Source organism: Rhodamnia argentea, chromosome 5 (genome assembly GCF_020921035.1).
Source record: "Rhodamnia argentea isolate NSW1041297 chromosome 5, ASM2092103v1, whole genome shotgun sequence".
Lineage (NCBI taxonomy): Eukaryota > Viridiplantae > Streptophyta > Magnoliopsida > Myrtales > Myrtaceae > Rhodamnia > Rhodamnia argentea.
Genome location: NC_063154.1, coordinates 1,524,471 through 1,550,099, shown reverse-complemented (window position 1 = coordinate 1,550,099; position 25,629 = coordinate 1,524,471). Strand labels below are relative to the sequence as shown.

General features: G+C 40.2%; 2 protein-coding genes and 1 pseudogene across 2 annotated transcripts; 1 reads left to right on the top strand and 2 right to left on the bottom strand.

Annotated features, from left to right (window-relative positions):
• The first annotated feature begins 1,843 nt into the window (after positions 1 to 1,843).
• Positions 1,844 to 6,155, top strand: LOC115743747 (dr1-associated corepressor). The gene is made up of 6 exons (XM_030678677.2): positions 1,844 to 2,201; positions 3,932 to 4,004; positions 4,091 to 4,184; positions 4,919 to 5,047; positions 5,134 to 5,191; positions 5,293 to 6,155. Exons 1-6 carry the CDS (start codon positions 2,169 to 2,171, stop codon positions 5,776 to 5,778), a joined length of 873 nt encoding a protein of 290 aa, XP_030534537.2. The 5' UTR covers positions 1,844 to 2,168; the 3' UTR covers positions 5,779 to 6,155.
• A 497-nt stretch (positions 6,156 to 6,652) lies between these two features.
• Positions 6,653 to 14,845, bottom strand: LOC125315055 (annotated as a pseudogene).
• A 5,025-nt stretch (positions 14,846 to 19,870) lies between these two features.
• On the bottom strand, positions 19,871 to 22,618 carry LOC115743786 (WAT1-related protein At5g07050). The gene is made up of 7 exons (XM_030678752.2): positions 22,292 to 22,618; positions 22,126 to 22,188; positions 21,891 to 22,007; positions 21,518 to 21,767; positions 20,881 to 21,042; positions 20,629 to 20,780; positions 19,871 to 20,391 (listed from the first exon to the last, which is right to left on the bottom strand). Exons 1-7 carry the CDS (start codon positions 22,483 to 22,485, stop codon positions 20,106 to 20,108), a joined length of 1,224 nt encoding a protein of 407 aa, XP_030534612.1. The 5' UTR covers positions 22,486 to 22,618; the 3' UTR covers positions 19,871 to 20,105.
• Positions 22,619 to 25,629: the final 3,011 nt, after the last annotated feature.

The window sequence follows — 25,629 nt, the reverse complement described above, 5'->3', positions numbered from 1 at the left end:
ATAAGAAGAACAATTACTGAAGCCAGTCTAGGAATTTAGGGATAATGTGCACAAAAGTAATTGCAATTGATGGTTATGCTTTGTACTATGCTATATATAGTCAAAGACGACTTATTGTAAAGGACCAATCAATCATCGATAAAAAAAAACTCATCTTTTGCTCTACAGTTTATCTTACTTTCCTTTACGTATTATCCCACTTTACATTTATCGTCCAATTTATCGTTTACCATTTACTTGACTTCCTATCCGGAGTCATCAGAAGAACCTGTTTAAATAATAAATCCGAAGGCTCTATGCTTTTTAATGAAAGGTCTTTCGTCAGAGACATTTCCAGTGAAGCACCGTTCCATTTTGTCCATGTATACTCAACGTAAGAGTATTTTCCTGTCTCTTCAAATAAATACATATTAAATAAAATTGACATGTGATGCACTTTCTTAATCATAAATATAATTTGTTATAGGCAATTTTGTGCAAGACTGAAGAAGCTTCGCCCAAAAAAGAGAGAAGGAAACGAAGGTTCTGTCTCTTTTGGAAAAAATGAAGCGATGGTTTGTATCGTTTAAAGTAAGACATAATTCCCTACAAATCTCATGACTTTAAAGCTAGTCCCAAATCAGTCCCTAACTATGTTTTGTCTTAGAAAAAATCCCAAACTTTAGGTCTAGTCCAGAAATTATCGTGCAATTTTATTTACCTCAAAAAAAAAATAACAAACTCTAGGTCTAGTTCCAAATCTACTATAAAATCTTTTTTTTTTTTTGTCTAAAGAGAAAAATCATCAATTTTTACTCTAATATCAAATATGCTCCTGTTAGCCTTCTGTCTTTGGAAAAAATGAATGATTTAAAAAAATATTTTCTTGAAAGTGATGGTTTGTATCGTTTAAAGTAAGGCATAATTTCCTAAAAAAATCACAACTTTAAGTCCAGTTTCAAATCTATCCCGAACTATTTTTTGTCTTGGAAAGAATCCCAATGTTTAGTTCTAATCCCAAATTTATCCTGAAATTTTATTTATTTAAAAAAATAAACTTTAGGTACAGCCCTAAATCTATCATGAATTCTTCTTCTTCTTCTTTTTGCCTAAGAGAAAAATCATCAAATTTTACTCTAATCTCAAATCTGCCCCTATTACCCCTCTGTCAAAAAATTGCCGTTAGTCGTCCCTAATTTTCATATTTTAGAACAGTTTCGTTTTGGAGAATTTCGATTTTTTTTGTGGAGTTGTTATCCTCGTAGAAATGCCACGTTGGTCAATACCTATCACCCAATTACTTTTATTATGTGAATTTTCTATCGACGTACCACCATGAGATAGATTTGATAATAGATTGAAAGTTTATAATTTTTTTTAGATAAACAAAAATAGGGACAGATTTGGGATTGTACCTAAAATTTGGGGATTCTTTTTAAACAAAAAATAGTTCGGGGCATATTTAGATTTAGAACTAAAGCTAGAGGCTTATTATGTGACGAAAAAAAAAAGGGATAGATTTAGGATTGAACATGGTTCGGTTATTCCTATTTTGAATTTTTTTAGGAAATTAGGCCTTTAAAGTAATTCATCAATTGAAAGTACTAATTAGATTTAGATATCTTTTTTATTTATTTTTACAAGCCGAAGCCGCACGATTCATTTTAATGAGCAAGATATGGTGCATGAGAATACAAGAAGACCACCAATCAGAAAACACCACGTGGACATTTCCTCGCCAACCCCCTTCCTCAGTGTCTGTCACGCTCACCGCCAGCATTTCACTGTCTCGGGCGTTCACTATATCACGGCCCGTCAGGGAATCACCAACACCTATTTTCATTTCCTCTTTTTATTTTTTCTTGTCTCCCTGATTAAATAATTTATTTAAAAAAGTCGTTTTCTTCAATTTCGTACGGACGGATATCCCGTCGAAGCACGTCTCGGCTTCGATCTTCGTTTCCGATTTCGGGGAAGTTCTTGTTCGTTTTCACTTTCGGATCTGTGTTTCGTGTTCGTTGATTCTGCGTGAAGCATGATGGTTTCGCGATTGTCGTGACGTTTTGCGTTCGAGAGCTCGATCTGCTTTCTCTCTCTAGATTTGCTCTTTTTTTCCCACCTCTGTGAAAAAGAAAGCGGCGGAGGGAGGAAAAGGGGGAGGTTTCGTTTGATGCTGCGGTTCTGACGCCATGAGGAAGAAGCTCGACACGCGATTTCCAGCTGTAAGTTCTCTTTTTCGATCTCTCTCCCATTTGATCTGGTTCATGCGAGTGAATTAGAGGATTTTGAGCTGAAATTCATAGGAAGACGTGATCTGTCTGAAAATCCGATAGGGGGGATTGAGTCTTGGGTGATGTTTTTTTTTTGTTGGTCTTTTTGTGAATATGTGGGAGCTAGGTCAAAATTAGTTGCTGGAGTTTGTTTTTTCCTAGATCGATGATCTGAAAACCATCCGCAGTTGACTTTTGTGATTTTTTTCTTTGTCTAAATTGCGGGGCTATGGCCATTTGATGTCAATTTGTCCTGAATATTGCTTTTAGGACAATTTCAGGGATAGGGTCAGGATTTTATACTTCAATTAGGAGGGTGGCTCGTTTTTTCCTGGATTCCTGGTTAGAGGTGCTGTTTTTGGCCGATCTCCTCTTTTCTTTATTTGAAGGTTTTGCCCGAGCAATTTTGAACCTCAGCTAATTTTGGGGTACTCACCACAATTCACGAAATTGTCCCTTTATAATCCATATGCTGAAATGGGGAGTTCCTAATATTGGGACATTGCATGTCCGTTAATCGCCGTGATTAGAGCTTAAAATTCAAATTCTTGAGCCCCAACATGATATACTTAATCGGATCACTTGATCTTTTATCATGGAGTTAAGCTTTCCCATCCTCCTTCAGTTGCTTTTTAATCATTGGCAGCTAGCCTTGCTAACATTGTGCCTTAAAACTCGAGAAAGAACTGGGGAGAAATCATAAAACTGGAAGGGAAATGTGAAAGGAGGAGACAACCCATTTTTTGACAGCAATAGTTGGTCATTAATCTCTGAGATCAATAATTTTCAATAGTGTGACTTTTGGGATAATCCAGAAGGAGGATGTGAAGTTGCAGAGATCCCGATTAAAGAATACTATATTTGAGATCGATTGGCAAGATTATAAGGCTCTAAGAAAGACCAGCATGCAAGTTGTCTGTTTCATTTAGTTTCCTAACAAGCGCATAGATGGCTGGAGGTGCTCAAGATTGGTGATGTGTTTGTCTACTTCTTTAAATCGCTTAACGCAGTCCTTGTTCTTTCTTTCTTTTTCTAATTTGGAGCCTTACGACTGCCGTTTCCTACTTTACTTAAGGTTAATTGACCATTAACCTTCCACGTGATTTGGTTCTTTTCGCATCTAATGTTAGCATGGTACGTCAGTGCATATGAACAGTTGTATTTCTAGTTGTCTATTTATGTGGAATATGAAAAGCAAAATGAAATAGAGAAAAGGAGTTTTTCTCAGTGAAATTATCTTTTTGAGCTCTTGATTCTTCCTGAGGAACTTGGGGCCTCAATCAGAGTTCTGAGGCTGAAATGCTTTCATGTTGTTGTAATAGTTAACTTTTATGCATACAAGCTTGGCACAAGCATTAAAAACTCTGGAGCTCTTCACCAAAATATGTGTTCATGTGTTAGAAGAGAGTGTGATCAGGTGATCAGGTCAATGTAGCTGGGAAAGAAGAGTTAAGATGTTTAAGTAACATGTGTTAATTCATTTTAAATTTGGTTTGGTGTACTCGACTTGGGGATCAGTTTCTGCCCATGTTGGAGTATTTGATGAGAAAGTATTTCTAACCTTGATATTTTGGAGGTCTTCAAGCGCAGGAACATGATGTGAAAATGATGAATTTTGCCTTTTTTTGGGTTAATATTTCCTTCTTGTGGTTTGTTTGAGTTTTTTAATTATAATGTTGCAGGCAAGGATCAAGAAGATAATGCAAGCAGATGAAGATGTAGGGAAAATTGCATTAGCAGTTCCTGTTCTAGTCTGTAAGTACAGAAGCGCACATGCTATTCACTCTGCTGTCTTTGCCAGATCTCTCTGGTGCTTACGGTTGTCCTGGATGTTGTTGCAGCAAAAGCATTAGAATTATTTTTGCAAGACCTTTGTGACCGTACATACGAAATAACTCTTCAAAGGGGAGCAAAGACTATGAATTCACTGCATTTGTAAGTCAAACTAGACTTAATATTTTCCTTGGATATTTTATGGTGCTTTTGGACACTTGTGCAAATAATTGGAAATTTTGAACTATTTCCTTTTCAGTTTCTCGACACACATCCACTCATCTCTCTCCAGAAATTCTCATCAGCTTTAACTTCATTACATTTCATTGTGGATGCTTGTCCTTGTGATGCTTTCATCCGTATGCGCACACATGGCAGTAAATCATGCATTATGTTATCAATGCTAATGAGGGCCAATGACTTTCCCTTTTATGTTGACTTTTGACCTTACAGATGGTTTACTCTCAATCTTTTTCTCTTGTCTTCTTTGCCACCGTGATCTTTAGTTCTTGTGAGACAAAGCAGCCTTTTCTATTATGAATGTTTACTGTTCTGTGCAACTCTTCTATGGATGGCTTAAGGCAATTTGGTAAACTAAAGTTGATTTATTTGAGTGATGACCATCAATCAAGCATAAGCGTCCTGAAATGCAATTATCACGTGCACTTAGAAGTGCGAATGTGAAGGACAATCAGATTGATGGTTTAGATGATCGTTGCCTCTTCTAGATAATACGCTTCATCTCTTCCCTGTTATTGGTATGGATGATCTGCTTTTGATTTCCCTCTTAAAAAGTAACCAAATCATCCTCTCTCATCATTCCCCCCGAAAAATAAAATTTCTTGTTTCTTTTAGAGCAGAGCTGGATCTGATGGAACTAATTCGATTTTCTGCAGAAAGCATTGTGTGCAAAGCTATAACGTGTTTGATTTCCTGAGGGACATCGTCAGCAGGGTTCCTGACTATGGTCATGGTCATGGTCATTCAGATGCTGTCTCTGATGATAGAACAGTGTCCAGAAGAAGGTTGGAATATCGTTTCCCTCCATTTTTCGAGCGTTCGTATAGGTTAGCTAATAATAATAGGATACTATATTGTTTTGGTAACCCAGGAAGGCCACCATCGACGATGGTAACGACACTGATGAAGAAGCCAAGAAGAGCAGGATGGTAATGCCCTTTTCTTTCACTGGGATCGCTCTACCTCTCACTTCTTGGATAATTTGGAAATGTTTTAAACGGGGGAGCTGTTTCTACTCTTTGAACTGCAGCTTGAGATGGGCCATAGCCATACTGGCAGCAGTGGCAGAGGAAGAGGCCGAGGCCGAGGAAGAGGCCGTGGGCGTGGTGGCCGAGCCACTGAGAGGGAGACTCCACACCATGAAACCGAATCATCTGAGCCGACCACATCTCTGCAGCCTCTCAACAAGAACATTGCCAATCAAGGAACAATCTTGGATCCCAGCTCTGAGCCAAAGAAAACTACTGAGGAAACTGTCACAGCCACTGAGGGTTCCAAGCTCGAGGCGCATGGTTTTGATCTGAACACTCAAGTTACTGAGAACGAGGGCACCCCAGCCAAAGTTCCAGCAGCTGGTGTTTCATCTGAGGAACCTAATGCTGATGAGGCCAAACACGAAGAATATCCAGGGTGGTCACTCTCCGAGGTGGACAAGATGGCCATTGACCCTCTTCAATTGGCAAATCTTGGTGGCCGCATTGATGAGGATGATGAAGACTACGATGAGGAGGGCTAAAACCAGGAGCCTCATGTAGACACTCGAGATGTGTCGGATAGCTGGAAGACAATGGGTAGAGTCCTGGAGGAGCAGAGGAGGTCCAAATCATCACCAGACAAGCGGTATGCATTGTGGAAGATTGTACCCTGTTTGGTGCTCCCCGGAAAGAGTTTGGTTCCCTCTCTGCATTTGGTTTCATATCGCATCTGAATTTTACCATATTGTAAGCTAACATCATCATTCTCCAAGAATGTCGTCCTTTGCCCTTAGATTTTCTCAGGGAATGTAGTCTCAGAATGTTAGAAGAGTCCGCTTCTGCTCTTTCGGTCATCCATTGTTGTAGTAAAAAATTGGTAATCTTAATTAAGCAAGAGTTAGGAAGGCTTCTCTTTGCATTTTGCCCGGTTTCTCTTTGTTTATGGATCGGACTTAGTTCATGTTCTCCGGCGAGCTTCTTGAGTCTTGGTGTGCTCTCAAGGTTCTGATCTCGTCCCATCCGGAAGGAAAAGAACAGACTGAACAGCATTGAAAGACAGATGTCTGCTTAATCAGTGAGGCGAAACAATCAGCACTTTTTTGTCCTACGGTTCCTTCTTGTGATATTCCTATTAGCGAAATAATTCACTGTCGTCCTTATTGTGAAAAAAGAGGGGGAAATTATAAAAAGTAATGAGGGAGAATGGAAGTCCTAGGACAGATATCCTTCCTAGGCACCATAATTCCATGTGATGAGGACCTTCATAGGCAAAGCCCATGCATCGTTTGAACTAACTTTTCCATTATGTCGAGCCCAAAAAACCTTAGAAATTCACCAAGCCAAAGCAAACTTATTAGATAATAAACTTACAGATTACATAATAAACCACCACAAAGGTAAAAAGAGAAGTAAAATTTACACAAATATTATATATACACACACATACACGCGCTTGTACAACTCTACAGCCAACCCTGGAGTAGGAACTGCTTCAAGAGGAGTCCTCGTGTATGGAACGAATCCCGGGTTCTCGCCCATGTCAATCTGTTCTGTCCTCACCCCGACGGCCGGAGCTCAAAAAAAGTGTAGGAGATGGCCCAACATCGACATCACTAAGATTATTCCTAATTGAGCTCCAGGGCAAACCCGTCTCCCCGCTCCGAATGGCAAAAGCCGAAAGCTGTGGCCCTTCATGTCCACATCCTCCTTCGTAAACCTCTCGGATTGGAACTCCAGCGGCCTTTCCCAAACGGTCGGCTCGCGGGATATGGCCCATTTGTTTAGGTGCACGTTCGAGCCCTTCAGAATGTCATGGCCGCTGATCTTCACATGGACATTGGCCCGGTGGGGCAGCACCAGGGGCGTCGGCGGGTGTAGCTGGAGGGCCTCTTTGGCGATGCAATGAAGATAGGGTAGGTTTTTTTTTTTTTCTTCTTCTTTTTCCAAGATAGGGTGGGTTGGGGAGGTGAGATCCCCGTCATGACGCGGGCAGGTCCAATTACGCGATCCAATTCTTCCTGGGCCTTCTATTGGGCCCTCGGGTTCCTAGTGAACGGCCATGGCCCACTCGACTGATACTGCCATGGTGTCCCATGCCGCCAGTGATCATGTCCTGTCCCAATGGACTTTCTCAAGGTCAAGATTTTTATTCATCCACTTGATATTGGGAAGATAGGTTCGTTGAACTTGAGAATTCACTCATTGGAATGGGATAAGTAATAAACAAAATGAGATTGGATACGGTTGGATGGCGCCAATGAAATCGAGTGCTCGTTACCATTTCTTATTGAATTCACCGACCAACTTGCTATCGAACATTTTTTTTGGATTCGACAATTTTTGCAAAAAAATTCAATATATTTCACTTCTTTATTATGAGAATCAATCCTACTACTTCAGATCCTACAGTTTCAACACACTTGGAAAAAAAAAAAAGGGACGTATCGCTCAAATCATTGGTCCGGTACTAGATGTGGCCTTTCTCCCGGGCAAGATGCATAATATTTATAACGTTGTAGTAGCTAAAAGTTGAGATACTCTCTGTCCAAATCGTCCAACTTCAATCCCAAACAACAATTGGTAGATGTAAGGTTTTGATCGTACCTAGAGGAGGCCAATAATGGTGTCCTCCATCAAGTCATAACTTCCTTGGAGAGTAAGGGCACACATGGCAATACTTCTATTTCAAAAATCAACTTCTGGCAAGAAGTTGATTTTTCTATTTATGTTCTAAAAGTTAATTTTTGAACAGAAAAATTCGTTTGGCAATAGTTGAAAATTTCTGTTTCTGAAACACTATTAACATAAAATTTTCTATGAAAAATTATTGTCGTCGGCTGAAAAATTTATACTTCATTTTTAAAATTTTAAAATTTCTTTAAAAAATAATTTTTACTATCAAAAAATATTATTTATATTTTACTCCGACAGTTGGTGGTAGAATGCAATGGCGGGTGACGCGGTGGTCGACAGTTGGTGGTAGAATGCGACGGCCGGTGACGCAGTGGTCAACGGTTGGCCGCGGGTGGCGATGGGCGGAGGTCGACGGTGACCGGTGGTTGGGTGTAGGATGCGGTCGGTGGGTGGCGGCGGTGGCCGATGGAGGTCTGCGGTGGGTAGTGACGAGCGATGGTCGGTGGTGGTCAAGGGCAACGGTTGGCGGTGGTCGGTAGTTGGTAGCAGGGGACAATGGGTGGCGGTGGTCGTGAGTGGCAATGATCAACAATGGGAGGCGGCGGAAGTCAACGGAAGTAGGAGTGGTTGAAAAGAGGGTAAGGGCATGATGACAAGATGGTGTAGTGAGAAGTACTCCTTGAGTTTTTTTTTTTTTTCCAAGAAATATTTCTTGAGTTGAGAAGCAATTTTTTTTTTTTTAACTTCTCAAATTGGAGGAAAAATAACTTTAGAAATGAAAATTAACTTTCGAAGTAGAAATTTCTTTCAAAAGTAACGAATTTGTGTTTCAGAAATTACATTACCAAATGGATTTCTGCTCCAGAAGTACTTATGAAACAAAAATCTACTTCCGTAAATATTACTATGCGCACTCTAAGCAACGCATCCACATAGTGCTGCTTGGCTCCACCGTTTTCAGGGTCTTTCCCATGGGTTTAACACCCACGGTTTGCCGTGGTGTCGTTCTTTGATTCCGATTAGTGAAATCTCGTAATTAATCATGATTGGTCCAACCCAAGTCAAATTATTAGGACGTTTTGCCTTTTAATAAATTCGTGATTTTTTTTCTTGACTGGGCCCGTCAAAACTTTGTCGGCCTTAGTCCAGCCCGACACTTCGGCTCTTGTGAATTGGGCCCAATCAATTTCGGCCCATTTACAGTCCGAAGTGATTCGCCTAGCTTTGATATTGGAGAACTGGGAAATGCCCGGTTAAAGCAATGTTAGGACTTAGGAGGAGGGACGATTTATGACGGTGCGAATCATCAGGATTTTAATAAGATGCACATCTTAGCATATTTCCAATTAATTGGAGCAAGTTATTCAAAAAATCCTCAACCTATTGTACGGCACGGTCAATTCAAGGAAAAATTAACAAAAAAGTCTTAAATCTATTGTAATTGTATCAATTCAAGCCTATTTTTTTTTTTATCAACTACGTCCTAAACCTTTTGCAATTGTGCTGATTCAATCAACTTTGCCAGTCGGCACTAACATGGACAACTTTTAATAATATTTTAATATTTTAATTTGTTCCTTACTTTTTTCTCATTCCTGTTTTTTTTTTCCCTTCCTATTGCTACCGTGGCCGGTGAGGCTGTTTGGGGGCTGTGAAGCGCTTGCCGTAGGAAGGAAAAAAAAGGAGGAAAAAAAATAAGGAATAAAAAGTACATTTTATTAAAATATTATTAAGAATTATCCATGTTAGCGGCGGTCGGCAAAGTGGACCGAATTGACACAATTGCAAAATGTTTAAGGCTTAGTTAGCAAAAAAAAAAATTAAGACTAAATTGACACAATTACAATAGGTTTAGGACTCTTTTTGGTAATTTTTTCATCAATTCAGTCCTCTACCTTTGATGATCTTTCAATGTAATTCTTCTAGATAATTATCCAAATAATATATTTAGGACTAAATTAATAAATTTTTAAAAAGCTTATGACTAAATTAACATAATTGAAAAGCTTATGATTAAATTGGCACAATCTAGGATTGAATTGGTTTACGACTTTTTAAAACAATTATCCCCAATTAATTACGTAGTTCTCTTAGACATATCTTTGTCAGTCCTCCGGGAATTGTTGAAGCATGAACTTGAACATCTTATGAGCTTCTGAAATGGGGAAGAATACTAAGAATTCCTTGCCTCCTGTCTTCAAAGTACTTAAATATTCATCCCCCTTCTTTATTCCCCTTTTATCAACTTAGTAGTTTTCAATCACATTGATCCCGTGGCACGACATGATTAAAAACAAAAAAAATGTCTTCTGCCAAATCGAGATTCGAAACATCACGAATGTTTGTGCAACTTGAATGTCTTGTTAGATAAAGTTTGCTTGGATTCGAAGGTAAAGGGCATTGGTATCCGATTGTACAAATTCGATTTTTGTATGACATTTTATGTTCCCATTGTGGATTTGGAAGTGAGTAAGTTCAACTTTTGTTAGTGCACGGAGCATATAAGGCATAGGGAAGATTGCTCAGGACAATTTCGAAAAATTTCAGAATTCTTTTAAAGGCAAAATATCTCTTGGGAAGGAGAAAATAATTTTGTCTAATCACGACAGTTGCAAGTCATCGTCATTCACGATCAATGATTACTAACTTGTCTTAAATTAAATTAAATAGAGAATATTCACAGATTTTTAAGTTTTAAGTTTTAAGGTTTTTATTTTATTTTATTTTATTTTATATTCTTTATGTGGGGTTGGTGCGCTTGGTCAGAGGCCATAATATGAAAGCACTATTGGATGTACACCTCAAGCTTCCAGATTAACCCGAGGCATAATCTCGATTTACTGAACATTACCAAATTAGGGCACGCATGGCAATATTTTTGCTCTAGAAATCAATTTATGCCGAAAGTTGCTTTTTCTACATTTTGAGAGAAGTAAACAAAATTTACAACTTCAAGTGGCTCAAAAACTACTTCTAGAGCAGAAAAAAAATGCTTCATAAGAAGAAAATTGAAGTTACGTAACCAAATAAATTTCTATTCCAGAAATTGCGTCACCAAATGAATTTCTGCTCCGGAAGCACTTGTCGAGCAGAACTTCTACTCCATGAATATTGTCATGCGGGCCCTTAAGTTTCGTCACTAAAGTTGGCATATTTGCAATGTTGGGTGAATCTCCAAAAGCAGAGAATCCTCTGCTAGACAATTACATAAGCAGGAGGTACAGATGTAGATGCTCTTTGGTGGGATATATGCAATGTCGTGTGAATAGAATAAATGGTATAGATGTATAGCGGAAGCGATCTTTCCTTATTTAGATCTCGTGCTACCTCGCAATCAGCTTATCCATTAAGTAAAGAATCATCTTTCTCTCTCTTTATATGGTGTAGAAAGATCGATGTTCATTAGATAACAGATCCCCTTATACATTCACGCAAGGATTATGATTCTTGAATCAATTACCGACTCATTATAGGGTAATGAAGGGAAAGTTGTCAAATCAGTCCTAAACCTATCGAACGGACGCTGGTTCAGTAATGAACTTTCCATTTTTGCCAATTCAGTTCTAATCATCTGCTCAAAATTTCAATGTAGTCCTTCCCGCCAATTCTCGTCGAAAATCGTCGACGCATCGACGTACAACAAAGGACAGCCGGCGATGATGACAGACCGCCACAAGATAGCGAAGCATCTTAGTTGTCACATACATAGGAAATCACTGGATAATCAAGAGCATCTATGCTTACTTGGTGAGTATATAAATGTCCCCAAGAGATGTGACAAGTGCTGGGGAAAAACAGAGGCAAAGTGGTGGGGAAACTAAAGACAATGTGGGGAATCGTTGTTGCAGAGTCTAGCAAGATAACACTCCTACACATATTTTATATAACATGTGGTATGATTACTAATCAAATCCGTATAGTGGTGTCCATGCAGATACGAACTTGCCTCTTCTTCAAGTGGGCTTAATATGCTGTGGGGATGATGACTTCATGAATGAGACAGGCCACTACAGAAATTGGGATTCCTACTTGGCCCAATTGGATTCACCGGAAGAGACAATTTAGTGAATTCTATGTCGAAGTTTTGCTCTAAGGAAAATAGAAAAGTCGAGTTACGAAGAGTTTGGTTATCTTTTGGATGAGGCATGGAATGGAACTAAATTTCGGTTTCGAATTGGTCGAGAAACATTGACTGATCCGAGGATGTATCGTCATATTTGGTTCGACTGATTTAGCATCGATGAATTGTCTCTAATTCGAAAACATATTGTATGCAAGGTAAATACCAAATCTACCATCCACAACAACCATTTTCGATTTTTCTCCTTTTTTCTAAGAACTTGGTTTCGAGGTTTTTCCCTTTTCCAAAAGTAAAAAAAAAAAGATACGAAATTAAAATATATTTATTTATTTTGTTGCATTTTCTGTGAGTCTAAAGTCGACAAATTGGAGTGTGAAATTCTAGGCGGCCGGTACGAATGTTAGGCCACTTAGGGATTTTCTATTGAGGGATTATTCTTCAATTTAAGGAATGAGAATACATGAGATATTCGGAGCATTCACATTCCTTTCCTAAAGTTTGGCAATCACGAATATAAGATTTTAACCTTAGTTCGATAGGTTGTACTCGGAGCAGAGATTTGATTTGTTTATCCTATTCGATGTTTGGTGGTATCATAGGTGGGGACACATTTCAATATACTTTGGATACGGTTTGGATATAGATACTCCACTCGGCGGACGATGAGTCCGAATAGGATCTCTTCGGTCTAGACAACATAAGAAGAAAAAATAAGAAAACGTTAAGGCTCCGTCTCCTTATTGCAAAGCAATTTTCAGGAAAATGTTTTTCGAATTATTCAGCTTTTGGTTCATGGAAAATAAAATGAGTTCAGGAAAATATTTTCCATCAATGGAAAAAACACCTTTAAAAGTGGGAAAAATGATTTCCTCTTTTTGAATAGAGGAAATCATTTTCTGTGGTGACCAATCTCTCTCTTCTCTCTATCTACTTGCTCCGAATTTTCTAATAATTTTTCTTTTTATCTGTCTTTTTTTTCTCCATCTGTCGTCGGGCCTCGGCGACGGCCAGCAGCCCGGTGATCGGTCACAGATGTGGTTCGGCAAGCTCTGAGCTTGCTCGTGGCCGTCGCCGACCGACGGTAATAGAGGAAGGAGGAAAAAGAAAAGGAAAGAAAAGAAACGAAATGAGAAAAATTAAAAATTAAAAAATTCGAATAAGAAACCATTAAAAGGAATGCACGGAAAAAAATCAAATCCGATTTTCCACAATAAAACGACGGAATATAATTTTCAGTTCATTTTCAAGTTTTCGCTAAACACCGAAAAATATTGTTATTTTCCTGAAAAATGACTACCTGAAAAATATTTTTCAGACATATCACATTTTTTTGCAAAACCAACAAAGCCTTAGAAGATGTAACCGAGTCCATATCATATGCATAGGCAAAGTTGTCCAAAAAGTCCTGTCTATTGCGTTGTTGTTAATTTAGTCATAAAATTTTGGAATGTATTTACTAGAAGTGTTAAAATTTATCACGAAAGTGTAATTGATTCCTAAAACTTGCAAAAAGTGCAATCTTGTCCTGAAACTTGTTTAATTAGTATAATCAAGTCCTTTTGTTAACTCCATCAAATTTGACAAGCGAAAAATGCTTAATTGACATTTTTTAATAATTTTTCTATCTTACGTAGCGATGATGTGGCTAAAACGACGTCGTTTTGATGTAACTCTAATTTTTAATATATATATATTTTATTTTATAAAAATGGGGTAAATTAAAAAAAAAAAAACCAAGATCATAACAACGGCAAGGGTTGGTTGGCGATGGTGGGAAAAGGTCGGTGGGGGTTGTTGGGCTCGGGCCACGGGTCGGCGGGCCCTCACCCAGCTCTAGCTTCGACCCCAGTCCTAAATTTCACAACCCTAGCACAATCCTCTCGATCACATTTTGGCCTCTATCATTACCAAAGTACCTAGGCTCAAAATCGGAGTTAGCAACCTTACCAGGGAAATTTCTTGTCGATCTCGCGGCTATTGAAACATAATTTTGAAAGCAGGTCGCAATAGCGGCTCAAAGGTGGTGGCCACTTGTTAAGCCACGGAGCGGAGTGTGATTTGTCACAGCTTCTTCGCTAGGTAGAGCTAGTATTTCGAGGATTGGTCGTGCGGAGAAATTGGCAAAAACACCACCGCTCGAGAGCGTGACGTCGCGGTGGTTTTGAAGAGGCAAAGAGCAAGTGGAGAGAGCTCTTGCCAGAGTTAGAGGCCACAACCCTTGCCCAAATTTGACATATTTTAACAATTTTTCTATCCTACATAGTGATGACGTGGCTAAAACGACGTTGTTTTGATGTAACTCTAATTTTTAATATATATATATTTTATTTTATTTAGAAAAATGGGGTAAATTTTAAAAAAAAAACATAACCAAGATCATAATAACGGCAAGGGTTGGCCGGCGATGGTGGGAAAAGGTCGGTGGGGGTTGTCGGGCCCAGGCCATGGGTCGGCGGGCCCTCACCCAGCTCTAGCTTCGACCCTAGTCCTAAATTTCACAACCCTAACACAATCCTCTCGATCACATTTTGGCCTCTATCATTACCAAAGTACCTAGGCTCAAAATCGGAGTCAGCGACCTTACCAGGGAAATTTCTCATCGATCTCACCGCTGTTGAAACATAATTTTGAAAGCAGGTCGCGATAGCGGCTCAAAGGTGGCGGCCACTTGTTAAGCCACGGAGCGGAGTGCGACTTGTCACGCCTTCTTCGCTAGGTAGAGCTAGTGTTTCGAGGATTGGTCGTGCGAAGAAACCGGCAAAAACACCACCACTCGAGAACGTGACGTCGTGGTGGTCTTGAAGAGGCAAAAAGCAGGTGGAGAGAGCTCTTGCCAGAGTTGGAGGCCACAACCCTCGCCCAGATTTGGACGAGGGCCTACTGGCCCTCGCCATTGATTAGAGAGGGTCGCCAAGCCATGGCCAGGGCCCAGCGACCCTCATCGACCCTTTCCCCGCCATTGCTAGCCCTTTCGGGCGGTGCTGGGATGATGGCGGCGAGGGCTAGCCCTCGTTGCTGTTCCGATTTGGGTTATGTTTTTTCATTTACCTTATTTTTCAAATCAATCTAAATAAAAGTTATATTAAGAATCAGATTTGGACGAAGGCAACGTCATTTTAATTACGTCATCGCCACATAGGAGAGAGAAAATAGTAAAAAAAATCATGTCAGCATTTTTCTTTACTTGAATTGAATGAAATTAATGGAAGGACTTGATTGCATCAATTCGATAAGTTTTAGGACTCGATTGCACATTTTGTAAGTTTTGGGACTCAATTGCACTTTTGTGATAAGTTTTAGTACTTCAAGTGAACATATCCCTAAACCTTTTAATTGTGCTAATAAAGCCTTAAATATTTTCACATTTTACTAATTGAGTCTATCCGGCTAATTGTAGCTGAAAATCTCTGACGCAGACGTTAGTCATCCTACGTGACACGATCTATGTCGATATGGAAAATTTTTAATATTTTTTTTAATATTTTTATTTTATGTTGTTATTTATTTATTTTATCATATATGGTCGTCCTAGCCCTCGCCGAGATCCAGGCAAGGGCATTGTGGCTCTCGATTCCCCCATCAGCAACAGCTTGTAAAAAATAAAAGAATAAAAATATTTTAAAAATTATCGACATCAACGCCGATCGTATCACGTGGACAGTTGATGTCCACGCCAATGATTTCCGGCCGAAATTAGCTAGATGGACTCAATTGACAAAATATGAAAAGGTTTATGATTCAATTGGCACAATTAAAAGGTATAAGAAGAAATCAACAAAAGTGCAATAGGTTTAGAACTTTTTAGACTATTTTCCCCTTCTGCACATATAGCATAACTTGTATGTATAATTGGTAGAACTCTACTGTTCTTTATCTCAAATATAATTTTTTGTTTTCTATGCTGGTAAATTTCAATAAGTATCGCTATCGGTAAGTGACGAAAACCGATTGGGAATTTAGGTAGCAAGATAGTAACTTATCAGTACTTTTATGAAAAAAGAATTTTTTTTATGTTGCCATAAAATTTCAAGATTGTTTTTTTTTTTTAGCTTTTTAAGTCAAGGGTTTTACTGTTTTGCCCTTTCATATTTCGAGTTTGAGAAAAGAAAATCGCATGCGTCATAACAACCGTATGACGCTTATTTCTGTACCATAACTTTTTCTTTTTATCATTTGAATGCTACATAAAAAAAAAATTAATCACTTAAGTGCATCATACGACTTATTCCGACGTTCATATTATTACGTGGCTTTTCTTAAAGAATGTTTGGGTTTGATGTGGCATTTGAAAAAACACATCGAACTCCGACGTGGACAAAGGACGAGATGACGTGGCACTTGGGCCTGAGACGACGCGGCTTCATATGATAAAAAGAAGATATTCGGTGGACGTGACAAAACAGAGAAAGATAAGACATTCGACGGAGGCTCCGTCATCCACCAATGTCCAAATTCTACTGGGGGTGTTGTGCGTCGAAATCCTTCGATAGGGCTTTCTTGGTTATGGGTTCTGGGCCCAAAATGACTATAGCCTAAAAGGGGTTGCTAACGCGAGAATCTTTTATCGAACTTAATCCGTTCGTTTTCCGAAAAGGAGTTCCGAGTCGATTTTGGACAGAGAGTGTCAAATGCAGTAGATGTCTTTATTAACACAAAATGCGTGTTACGTACTCTCAATAACTTCGACAACGTGCAATAGTTGAGGCGTGTAGCAAGCTTCGATACGACTACGGAATTAAATTGGCAAGGTCGGACAGAAATGGAGGACACAATGCTGGAATTCAATCAACAGCACTGGACGGGGGATTGTAAGACACAATATCGGAATTGAATCGACGGTACTGAACAAGATAGACGAAGGGTACAACACCAGAATTGAATCGACGGTGCTGAACCTAGTGAGCGGACGTCGGAACCTAATCGACGACACCTGACTCTAGATATGAAACTCGCCAGAATTGAATCGACGACGGGAATCTGGAAATCTACGGCTAGACTAGGCTAAAGGCTAAGAGCTAGTTGAAAAGATAAGTGTTTTGTGTTTGTTGTGTGTCTTTTGTGTCTTGCTACTATGAGATATTTATAGGCAGACTCTTTGGTAACCGCAGAGCGGTTTCTTCCTTTGACCCCACGCTTTATCCTTTTCCATAAGCCACGTGGATGATTCTTTCGACGGTTTCCTGGTCTTCGCGCCTTTTCTTTTTACCTCGTGGGGATTACCGCCAATCTTTTGGTAACCGCTCCGATCGTGGCTCTTCTCCGCGCGCTTTTCTTGTTCTAGAAGAAAATGGCGCCAGAATTTATCCCGACACGTGGCACCTTTTTGATCGGTACGTACCTTGCCTCGGTGTTCTTTCCTATAGTTGATTGTCGCCTCCTCACGTGCTTGTCATGAGCCTTCTTGGATTATTTTTAGGTGTCAACAGGGGGCTTGACCATTTTTTTTTATCTGGCTTCCACTGTCGTTGAGGCGACCGGAGCAAAGTCTCTCTTTTGTGCGCCACCTTCATTCACCATGGTCTGAAAACCAAGGATCGTTGCGCCATTTTCGATCACCAGATATCCATGGAACCTTCTTTCAGAATTCAATCTTGTCCAAGCTGTTCTCGTTGGACTTCCGAATTCACAATCGCGATAGTGTTTACCTTCGTCTTGACCAAATCGAGACAACTTTGAGTCGTTTCTCCGTTCTGTCTCTCTATCATAAATTTCAACACTAAATTTTTCCCCGACTCCTTGGTTGCGAGGGTAGGGTCGAAGGAAATAGAAAAAGTACACTAGAAGTGTCATAACTTGTGTACGACGTTCACTTGAGTGCCATAACTTTCAAAACGTTCAATTAAGTGTCATAATTTTCAAAAATCGTTCACTTGAGTGCTACAGTAACTTTTCCGACATGCCACGTCAGCAATCCGGCGTGCTACGGTAACTTTTCCGGCGTGCCACGTCGCCTTTTCCGGCGTCCAAGTCAACATGGCACTCAAGTGAAAGATTTTTGAAAGTTATGGCACTTAAGTGAACGTTTTGAAAGTTATGGCACTTAAGTGAACGCCATACAAAAGTTATGGTACTTCTAATATACTTTTCCCGAAGGGGGAAAAAATGACCGTTTTGCTGACTTTACTTTGTCGGCGAGCCACGTCGAACTTTTTGTATTAAATTTCAGCACTAAATTTGAAAGTTAGGACCGGACCGCTCGAATTTAAAAAAAAAAATAACCATAATGTTTATTGTTTAGGGTTTGCTTCATTCTTTTGCTGTTTTTGTGATTGCCTTCTTCTATTACTGAGAAGGGAAAAATCTCGACAGATAATCAAATCTCGTCTAAAAAGCTAAAACCAGAGTAAAGAAATAGCGATGAATCCTAAAAAAGGAAAAGATGCTCTTTGTCCCGGGTACGTGCAGAAATTTGTCATGTCATTGGTTCCTTGGAACCGACCAAGAACCGAGTAGGACCGACGGTCCGGTCCGGTTCCCCATTCTCGGGGTGGACGGTCCGGTCCCGGTTCCGAAAATGGGAACTGGGACCACCGGTTCGGTTTCCGATTCTTAAGGGGAACCGGACCGGATCGGGAACCGATCACTCCTAGTGCTAGGGACTTGGGCCGGCTAGTCTCGATGGATCCAGGCTCGACCTCGAGATAGTCCGGCATAGCTGTCGAGGACCCAGGCACGGGTGCTTTGTCTCTCGTACTCCAAGCATCGATGGCTAGTCGTATTTTGAAAAATAATTTATAATTTTTTTATAAAAAAAATCAATTTCCTGAGTTTAGCATATATTTACCGATGACTATGAAAAGACTTTATGTTGACTCATTTTTCTAGGTGATTCAAATGCCAAAAATTGAAAAAGATGTTCCTAATAGAAAATCTTCCGCAAAACAAACGAAAGCCAGCTGTCCACTCTATTTACTAAATCGATCTTAGAATTTTTCTCTCTTCGACCTCCGACGGTGGTTCCCCAATGTGCAAAGAGTGAGAAGGCGGCAATCTTCTCCGAAACAAAGAGAGATATGCGACTATATATAACAAATAACGTGAGGTTGACCATAATGCAACAGATTTAAGTGCTTGTAAATGGCTAGTGATTACTATATAACCCTAGTTCTTGTGTTGATTATAGGGGCCCCATCCTCTTTAAACATTATTATTCATGTGGGGATCTTCCAATCGAGACGATCAAATATCTCTCCTATATATGGGATCCATCCCATGGCATGAAGGCACAAAGTCCAAATAGCAACAAATTTGAATTCTATCATACCATTCTGCCATTGCTATGTTTCTTATTATCATCTCAAGTTTTAGATATACTCGAACACTTAGATTTCAAGAGACTTCGAATCTAGTAAAGAAAATAAAGATCAAACATATCCGAACCTGACAGTGAGTTATCATTTCTTCCCAAAGCATCACCTTTCATTTCTCCCTTAAAGAAAAAACCAATCAGTACTGCCAAATCTGCATCCCCTAAGAACAGGACAAGCGAAGAGTGATTCACTCATCAGCATCCACTTCGTCCCCAATGCTCAACCTAGATTTGCTAGTGGAATCCAAATGGTATCTCCCCTTACGTCACATCTCTCTCTCTCTCTACTCAATCCCTATCTCTTTTGCTGCTGAGAGAGAGAGAGAGAGAGAGAGAGAGAGAGAGAGAGAGAGAGAGATTCTTGCATTCTGCTGTTTTTAAGGGGTAATATTGATGGAGCGAATATGAAGGCATCAGATGCAAATTTTAAGATTCTATTCCGACAGCGCAGCCCAACAAAGAACTACGGTTGCACGAACATTTCTGCTGATTGAAGGTCAACCACTTAACGCATACAGATCCCTCGTTGGGAATCTGACTCAGACAGTCAGAAAACCTGACGGTGACGGGTACAAGACATGATATTCCAAAGAAACACCGAGGCCAAATTGGGGGGGAAAAGAGATTCTGGGATTCTCTCAAATCTTCATTAGTACAAGTACTCTAGGAACATCTTCAGCTTATATGTTCATCGTCACATTCCATTCCAGCATCAGAAAATTAAAGAGGAACAAAAGAGAAAAATAAGGAGAATAAAAGGAAAAAAAAAAAGTTGGGGGAAAAAGAAGAGGAGAAAATGGGGGTTGAAAGGACAAAAAAGCCCGGAACCCTCCCAAAGAAGGTCACTATTCCTTGGGCATCATTTGGGGAGCTTTCATGGGCATGGTGATAACAACAGCAGAGAGCTTGATGGCCTCGGCTTTCTGCGGCTCCACGCCGTTCATTTCGATGTCGTCTCCGAGGTCGTTTTTCGGGGCTCCGGGGACCACATGATTCCCCTTTTCTAGAACTCCCTTCACCACCTCCGGTATGATCTCCAGTTGCTTCAACCTCTCCTCCGCTTGCTTCTCCTTGTGTTTGCCCCACAGGACGGAGTAGAGCCCGATAACTATCAGAGCTGCTCCAAGCACCCTGCACCCCAATACAAAACATAAAAGAAAGATTAGTGGGTTGTGCTCATCATACTTTAATACGACGTCAATTATCAATTATTGTACTCATACAACTGCAAAGTTGTGTCCTTTACGCAACTTATAAAAGTGAGTTCGTGCGCAAATTCTTCCTTTAATACTGAATAAGTATCAGCTAATCATCTGTTATTACATAGGACAAGGTTTCCAAGCAATTAAGGATTCAACGACTAATTACCCTCCAAGGTAAATCTTCTCTGCAAGGATGAAAGAGCCCATGATGGCGACGATGATCATCATCAAGGGGCTAAAAGCGGTTGCGAAGACCGGCCCTCGTTTCTTGATCACCAGGCCTTGCACATAGTATGAAATGCTTGATGTCACAACTCCCTGAATACACAGAAACCCAAATTAAAAGTTAGTCAATTCTTTTTTTTTTCTCCTTATGCGGCACGCTCATATGCGCTTGATCTGGAGAGAGGATTATTACAGCATAGGCGGCAGCGAGGAGGTTCATGTCCCAGCCGACCTTCCAGACACCAGATCGGTGCTCCATGACGAACGTCACTGCGATCGCTTGTAGAGTTCCCACAAAGCACACCATCGACGTGAGCGAGAGCTGGTGGTTCCTGTATGTCTCCAAGGCTTTGGTCTGTCGATTAAAAATGGTTACAGAAAATTGTTATTCTTGCCGTGCGAAGCATATAGAAGAACTAACTAGTGGATAGCCAATGATCATATGAAAAAATCATTAGTTAGAACAATGACTTTCATTTTTACGTGGACTCGATGGAGAGATCATTATCACAGATTAATTCGATAGATTCAGCAAATCACATTCGAAAAGAGCAGGTAAGTTTCACGTCGAGATAGCGAATTATTCCCCACTTTCGTTATCTAAATGTCGGAGAGTGTGCATTTTCTTGGCTCATGTTTTAAAGTACCCACTTGATGATAAACTTGCCAAGTAGACTATTGTACACATAGAAGTCGTGTCCTTCCTTCGGGCGGGTCTTAGTATTTCTTGATTGTGTGATTGATATGGTCCAGAAAAGTGAGTTGCTAGGTTTGCCACGTGGTAAATGACTTGCTTTTACTTAATTATCGGAAGTAGTTCATCAACTTACTTGGAGGACGAAGAGAGAAGCCCATGCCAGAGTGGCGATGATGAGGAGGATGGAGCCGAGGAACCAGTCCTTGTCGGAGGTGCCGCCGCCGCCGCCAGAGGTGGCAGATTGCTGGGGGTGCACATGCGGCCAGACCATCTCGATGAGCGGACCCTTGTACAGCGTCATCAGCATGGCCCCTCCTACGGTCACCACCGTCCCTATGATTTTCGCTTGGCACTTCACTCTCTTCAAATCGATCTTTTCCATCCTAATCAATGCCAAATTAAAGAAGGGGAAAAAAAATGAGCTTTAATTACTCTAAGAAGCTATGTACGTACGTCTTTTGCTAAAGTTGATAAAAACATATCACTGCTTGTAATTTTCAAATTACCTGAAAATGACAGCCATCACGAACGTCATGGCGGGAAGCATATTGCTCATGGCGCACGAGAAAGTTGGAGAAGTGAGCTTCAGCCCGGCGTAGTAGAAGTTTTGATCGATCACGGGTCTATTAATTAGACATAAACCATGATTATTACATCACATTTTTTTTTAAGTGCATCATCGGACTTTACGACATTAGATGTAGAGTGTCTGGGATTATTACGACAAGAAAGGGGCCTCACCCAAGTAGTGCCAGGACGAATATTTGCATGAAAACAGGGAACGTGATCTTGGGTTGCTTCCTCCTGCAACACGCAATGTGGAAAGAAGATTTAGGCAATTCGAATAGAGAGGAGGAGGAAGAATCATCGCCACGCACGCACGTCGGCTCGAGATAACGTGTCAAACCTCTCGAAGATGAGGGCGAAGGGGGCGATGACTGCGGTGGCGAAGGCATGGCGGTAGACAACGAGCACGTAGTGGCTCATGCCGTGGTTGAGGGAGACCTTGGTGATGATGTTCATGCCGGCGTATCCGAACTGCAAGGAGATCATGGCGAAGTAGGGTTTGGAGCTCTCTAGGAACTTGTTTAGCTTGTCCATGGTGGAGCCTTTCCTTTCCTTTTCTTTCTTCCCGCCCCTCTCTTGTGAAATTACAGATACGAGAAGAAGATAGAGAGAGAGAGAAAGCAGGGAAGTGTGAAGGGGTGCAAAGAGATAGAGAGAGAGGGTGTGATCTGAGTCGCTCCCTAAGGAAGAAGGAAGGACGAGATGGGTTATTTATATAAGTTTTTGGGAGGGGAAGGTGGTGGTGCTGGGACTTGTATTGTGGAATCTGATGGAATATTTTAATTTTCTTTTTCTTTTTTTTTCTTTGTTTCTTGAAAAAAGAAAGGAGGGAAAAAAAGCGAAAGAAGAAATTCTTGTTATCCATTCGGACTCCGTTTATTTCCCGAAAAATGAACCATCCCGAAAACATTTTCTTGAAAATATCGCTTGAAATAATCAGTCAATTGAAGAATGCTTTCATCGTCGATGCCAAATTATATCGAAAAATTTTCGTGAATGATGAAAATATTTTTGTTCATTCATTTTCTCATAAGGGAGACGAGCAGTTTTTTTAGGGAAAAAAATTTTCAAATCGTTCATTTTTCGTGAGACCAATAAAGCCGGATAAAGGCTTATATTATTTTCCTTTGAGAGAGAAAGGGAGAGAGATTGAAATTGCATGGCTAAAGATAGAAGAGGGAGGTATGAGGTTAGTGGGATGCAGCTTACGCCACTCCCCATTTGCTCGGTGACTCGGATCTTCAACAACTCGAATACTCCACGCGTAGTCCACCTCTCTCTCTCCCTCTCCCTTTCCCTGTCTACACATGTGCAATTGGGATGGCTGGACCGCCACGCCACGTCAGCGAATTCCCGTGAATTTTCACCAGATGAACTACATTGGAATCTCGCTCAGAAGTCTAAGATTAAATTGGCAAAAATTAAAAAGTTTAGGACTGAATTGGTAGTTAGGACTTATAGGATAATTTTCCCCTTCGATTCTACAAGGGTCGTACAGTTCAGAACACCTACTATACTACGTGTACGACAACATATGCGTGCGTATATATGTACGCACGTTTGCATATACATGACAAATAAATTTTCCTTAATGAAGACGAGATTGTTAATTAATTAATTTACTTGGTGCTCCTTCTAGAGAGCTGACATTTCATGCAGGAAGGGATTGAAAGTTAATGTAAGAATATTCCTAACGAGTTTTCCTTTGCAAGAAAGCATCGTGCGGGTGTGACAGTGTTAGCCTTTAGACAGCAAGAATATACGGCTTCGAGAGAAAGAGTCGTTCACGTACTCAGTGCATTTCATCTTAATTAGTTTAGAATTAACACAAGTTTAATGTCACATGCACAATTAATTTCAAAAACGATTCTATTCACCACCCGCCACCCTAATGCATTTCAATCATTCCTAAGGATGAGGGGGAATTGTCCAAAAAAATCATAAACCAATTCACCAATTTAGTCATAAGCTTTTTAACTATATCAATTGAGCCTTAAATATTTTCATGTTTTACCAATTGAGTCCACCCGGTCAATTTTGGCTGGAAATCGCTAACGTGGAGGCGAGCCTTCCTACGTGGCTCTATCGACGCCGATGTGGATTATTTTTAATAATAATTCAATATCTTTTCAAATACATTTTTTTATTATTTATTTTTTCTTTTCTATGCTTTTTTTTTTTTTTACAATTGTGGCTTGCGACCACGACCCTCGCTGGCCACGGGCAAGGGCCTTTGTGCCTCGCATGTTGGCCTATGAGGGCCACGACGCACTTGCCCGGGCTGGGCGAGGGTTATGAAGCCCTCGCCTAGATTTGGGCAACGCCCTCACCTATGGCCAATGAGAGCCGCAACGCCCTTGCCCCGACCACTGGCCACAATTGCAAAATAAAAAACAAAGTCAAGAAAAGAAAAATGAAAAATGAAAAAAATATAAAATATGTAAATATTATCGAAATTTGTCCACGTCGGCATCGGTCATGCCACGTAAAACAACCGACTTCCACTTAGCGATCCGGCCGGATGAGCTTAATTGACAAAACATGAAAATGTTTAGAATTGAATTGGCAAAAAATGCAATAACTTTAGGACTTTTGGACAATTTTCTCCTCAAAAACCTTTAAAGGGTCGAAGCTCTCACAAATAATTTTAAAATTAGACGCACCGGACTCTGTTAAAGAGCTTATCATATGGGTGGTTCATGTCTAATTATAGGGCTGATTAGGGTTTGAAAGATACATGCGTGCATCGACGAAAATCGAAATCGGAACTTGTTTTACTCGTGACGGAAAGAATAAACACTCGTATTAGGTGGCTCGTGGCCTCGCGAGAGCGACGATGCCTCATTAAGTTGGTAAGCACTATCCATGTCTAATTAGATTTAGTGCTAATCTAAGTGTGTTATTGTTGACTTTGCTTATACGATTGTTAGGGTCAAATATCCCCCATGAGACTCCTTAAGTGTAATCGTTAAACGTCAACCTCAATAACCTTCTCATATCGGCACCCCTTACTCAAACGAGTCAAATAGATGTTGTTGGACTTTTTTCCTCCTCCTAATTCTTACAACGTTTTTTGTTTTTTTTTTAAAGTCTACAACTCTTACAATTCAAATTTTATCTAACATAAGATACGCAAAACCTTTCGAATTGCATAAATATTTATATCGACATGTAAAATCATGCTTATTTTTCAAAGCGATATCCATTTTCCGTATTCCGAAAAGGTAATGGATCCTAACGAGAATTTCCATTTTTGAGGATGTCAAGCGAAAAATGGGTTTGGAAAAGATTCGACAAGCAGAACTCACACGACAACATGGACAGGGTTTTGTTTTTGGTTAAGTTTGATTGACATGTTTTTTTAATTATTTTCTGAAAGTTTTAGGGTGATTTTCTCTTTTTGAATTTATAGAGAAAGGCCTTTTCCAAAAGGCGGAGACGCCAGAAACGAATGAAATCGGGCGGGGGTTGGTCCTTAATGCTAATCACACGCAACTCCAAATTAGCTCACACGAGTCGTCACGTCAAAAATGCAAAATCCCGCAGCAGAGGGAGGGTTTCCCGGTTCTTTCAATCGCTTCTAGGGGTGACCCATTTTAGATCCGATTTAGATTTCACCTGGAATCTTTATGTCGGAATCGGTTCTCCGATTTTCAGGGACCCGAGATTTATCATGTT

Coding starts and splice junctions, on each gene's coding strand:
- LOC115743747 (XM_030678677.2), top strand. CDS start 2,169: ATGAGGAAGAAGCTCGACACGCGATTTCCAGCT. Junction 4,185..4,918: donor ACTATGAATTCACTGCATTT/GTAAGTCAAACT, acceptor GATTTTCTGCAG/AAAGCATTGTGTGCAAAGCT. Junction 5,048..5,133: donor AGAACAGTGTCCAGAAGAAG/GTTGGAATATCG, acceptor TTGGTAACCCAG/GAAGGCCACCATCGACGATG.
- LOC115743786 (XM_030678752.2), bottom strand. CDS start 22,485: ATGGACAAGCTAAACAAGTTCCTAGAGAGCTCCAAACCCTACTTCGCC. Junction 22,008..22,125: donor TTCGTCCTGGCACTACTTGG/GTGAGGCCCCTT, acceptor TCTAATTAATAG/ACCCGTGATCGATCAAAACT. Junction 21,768..21,890: donor GTGATGGCTGTCATTTTCAG/GTAATTTGAAAA, acceptor GGCATTGATTAG/GATGGAAAAGATCGATTTGA.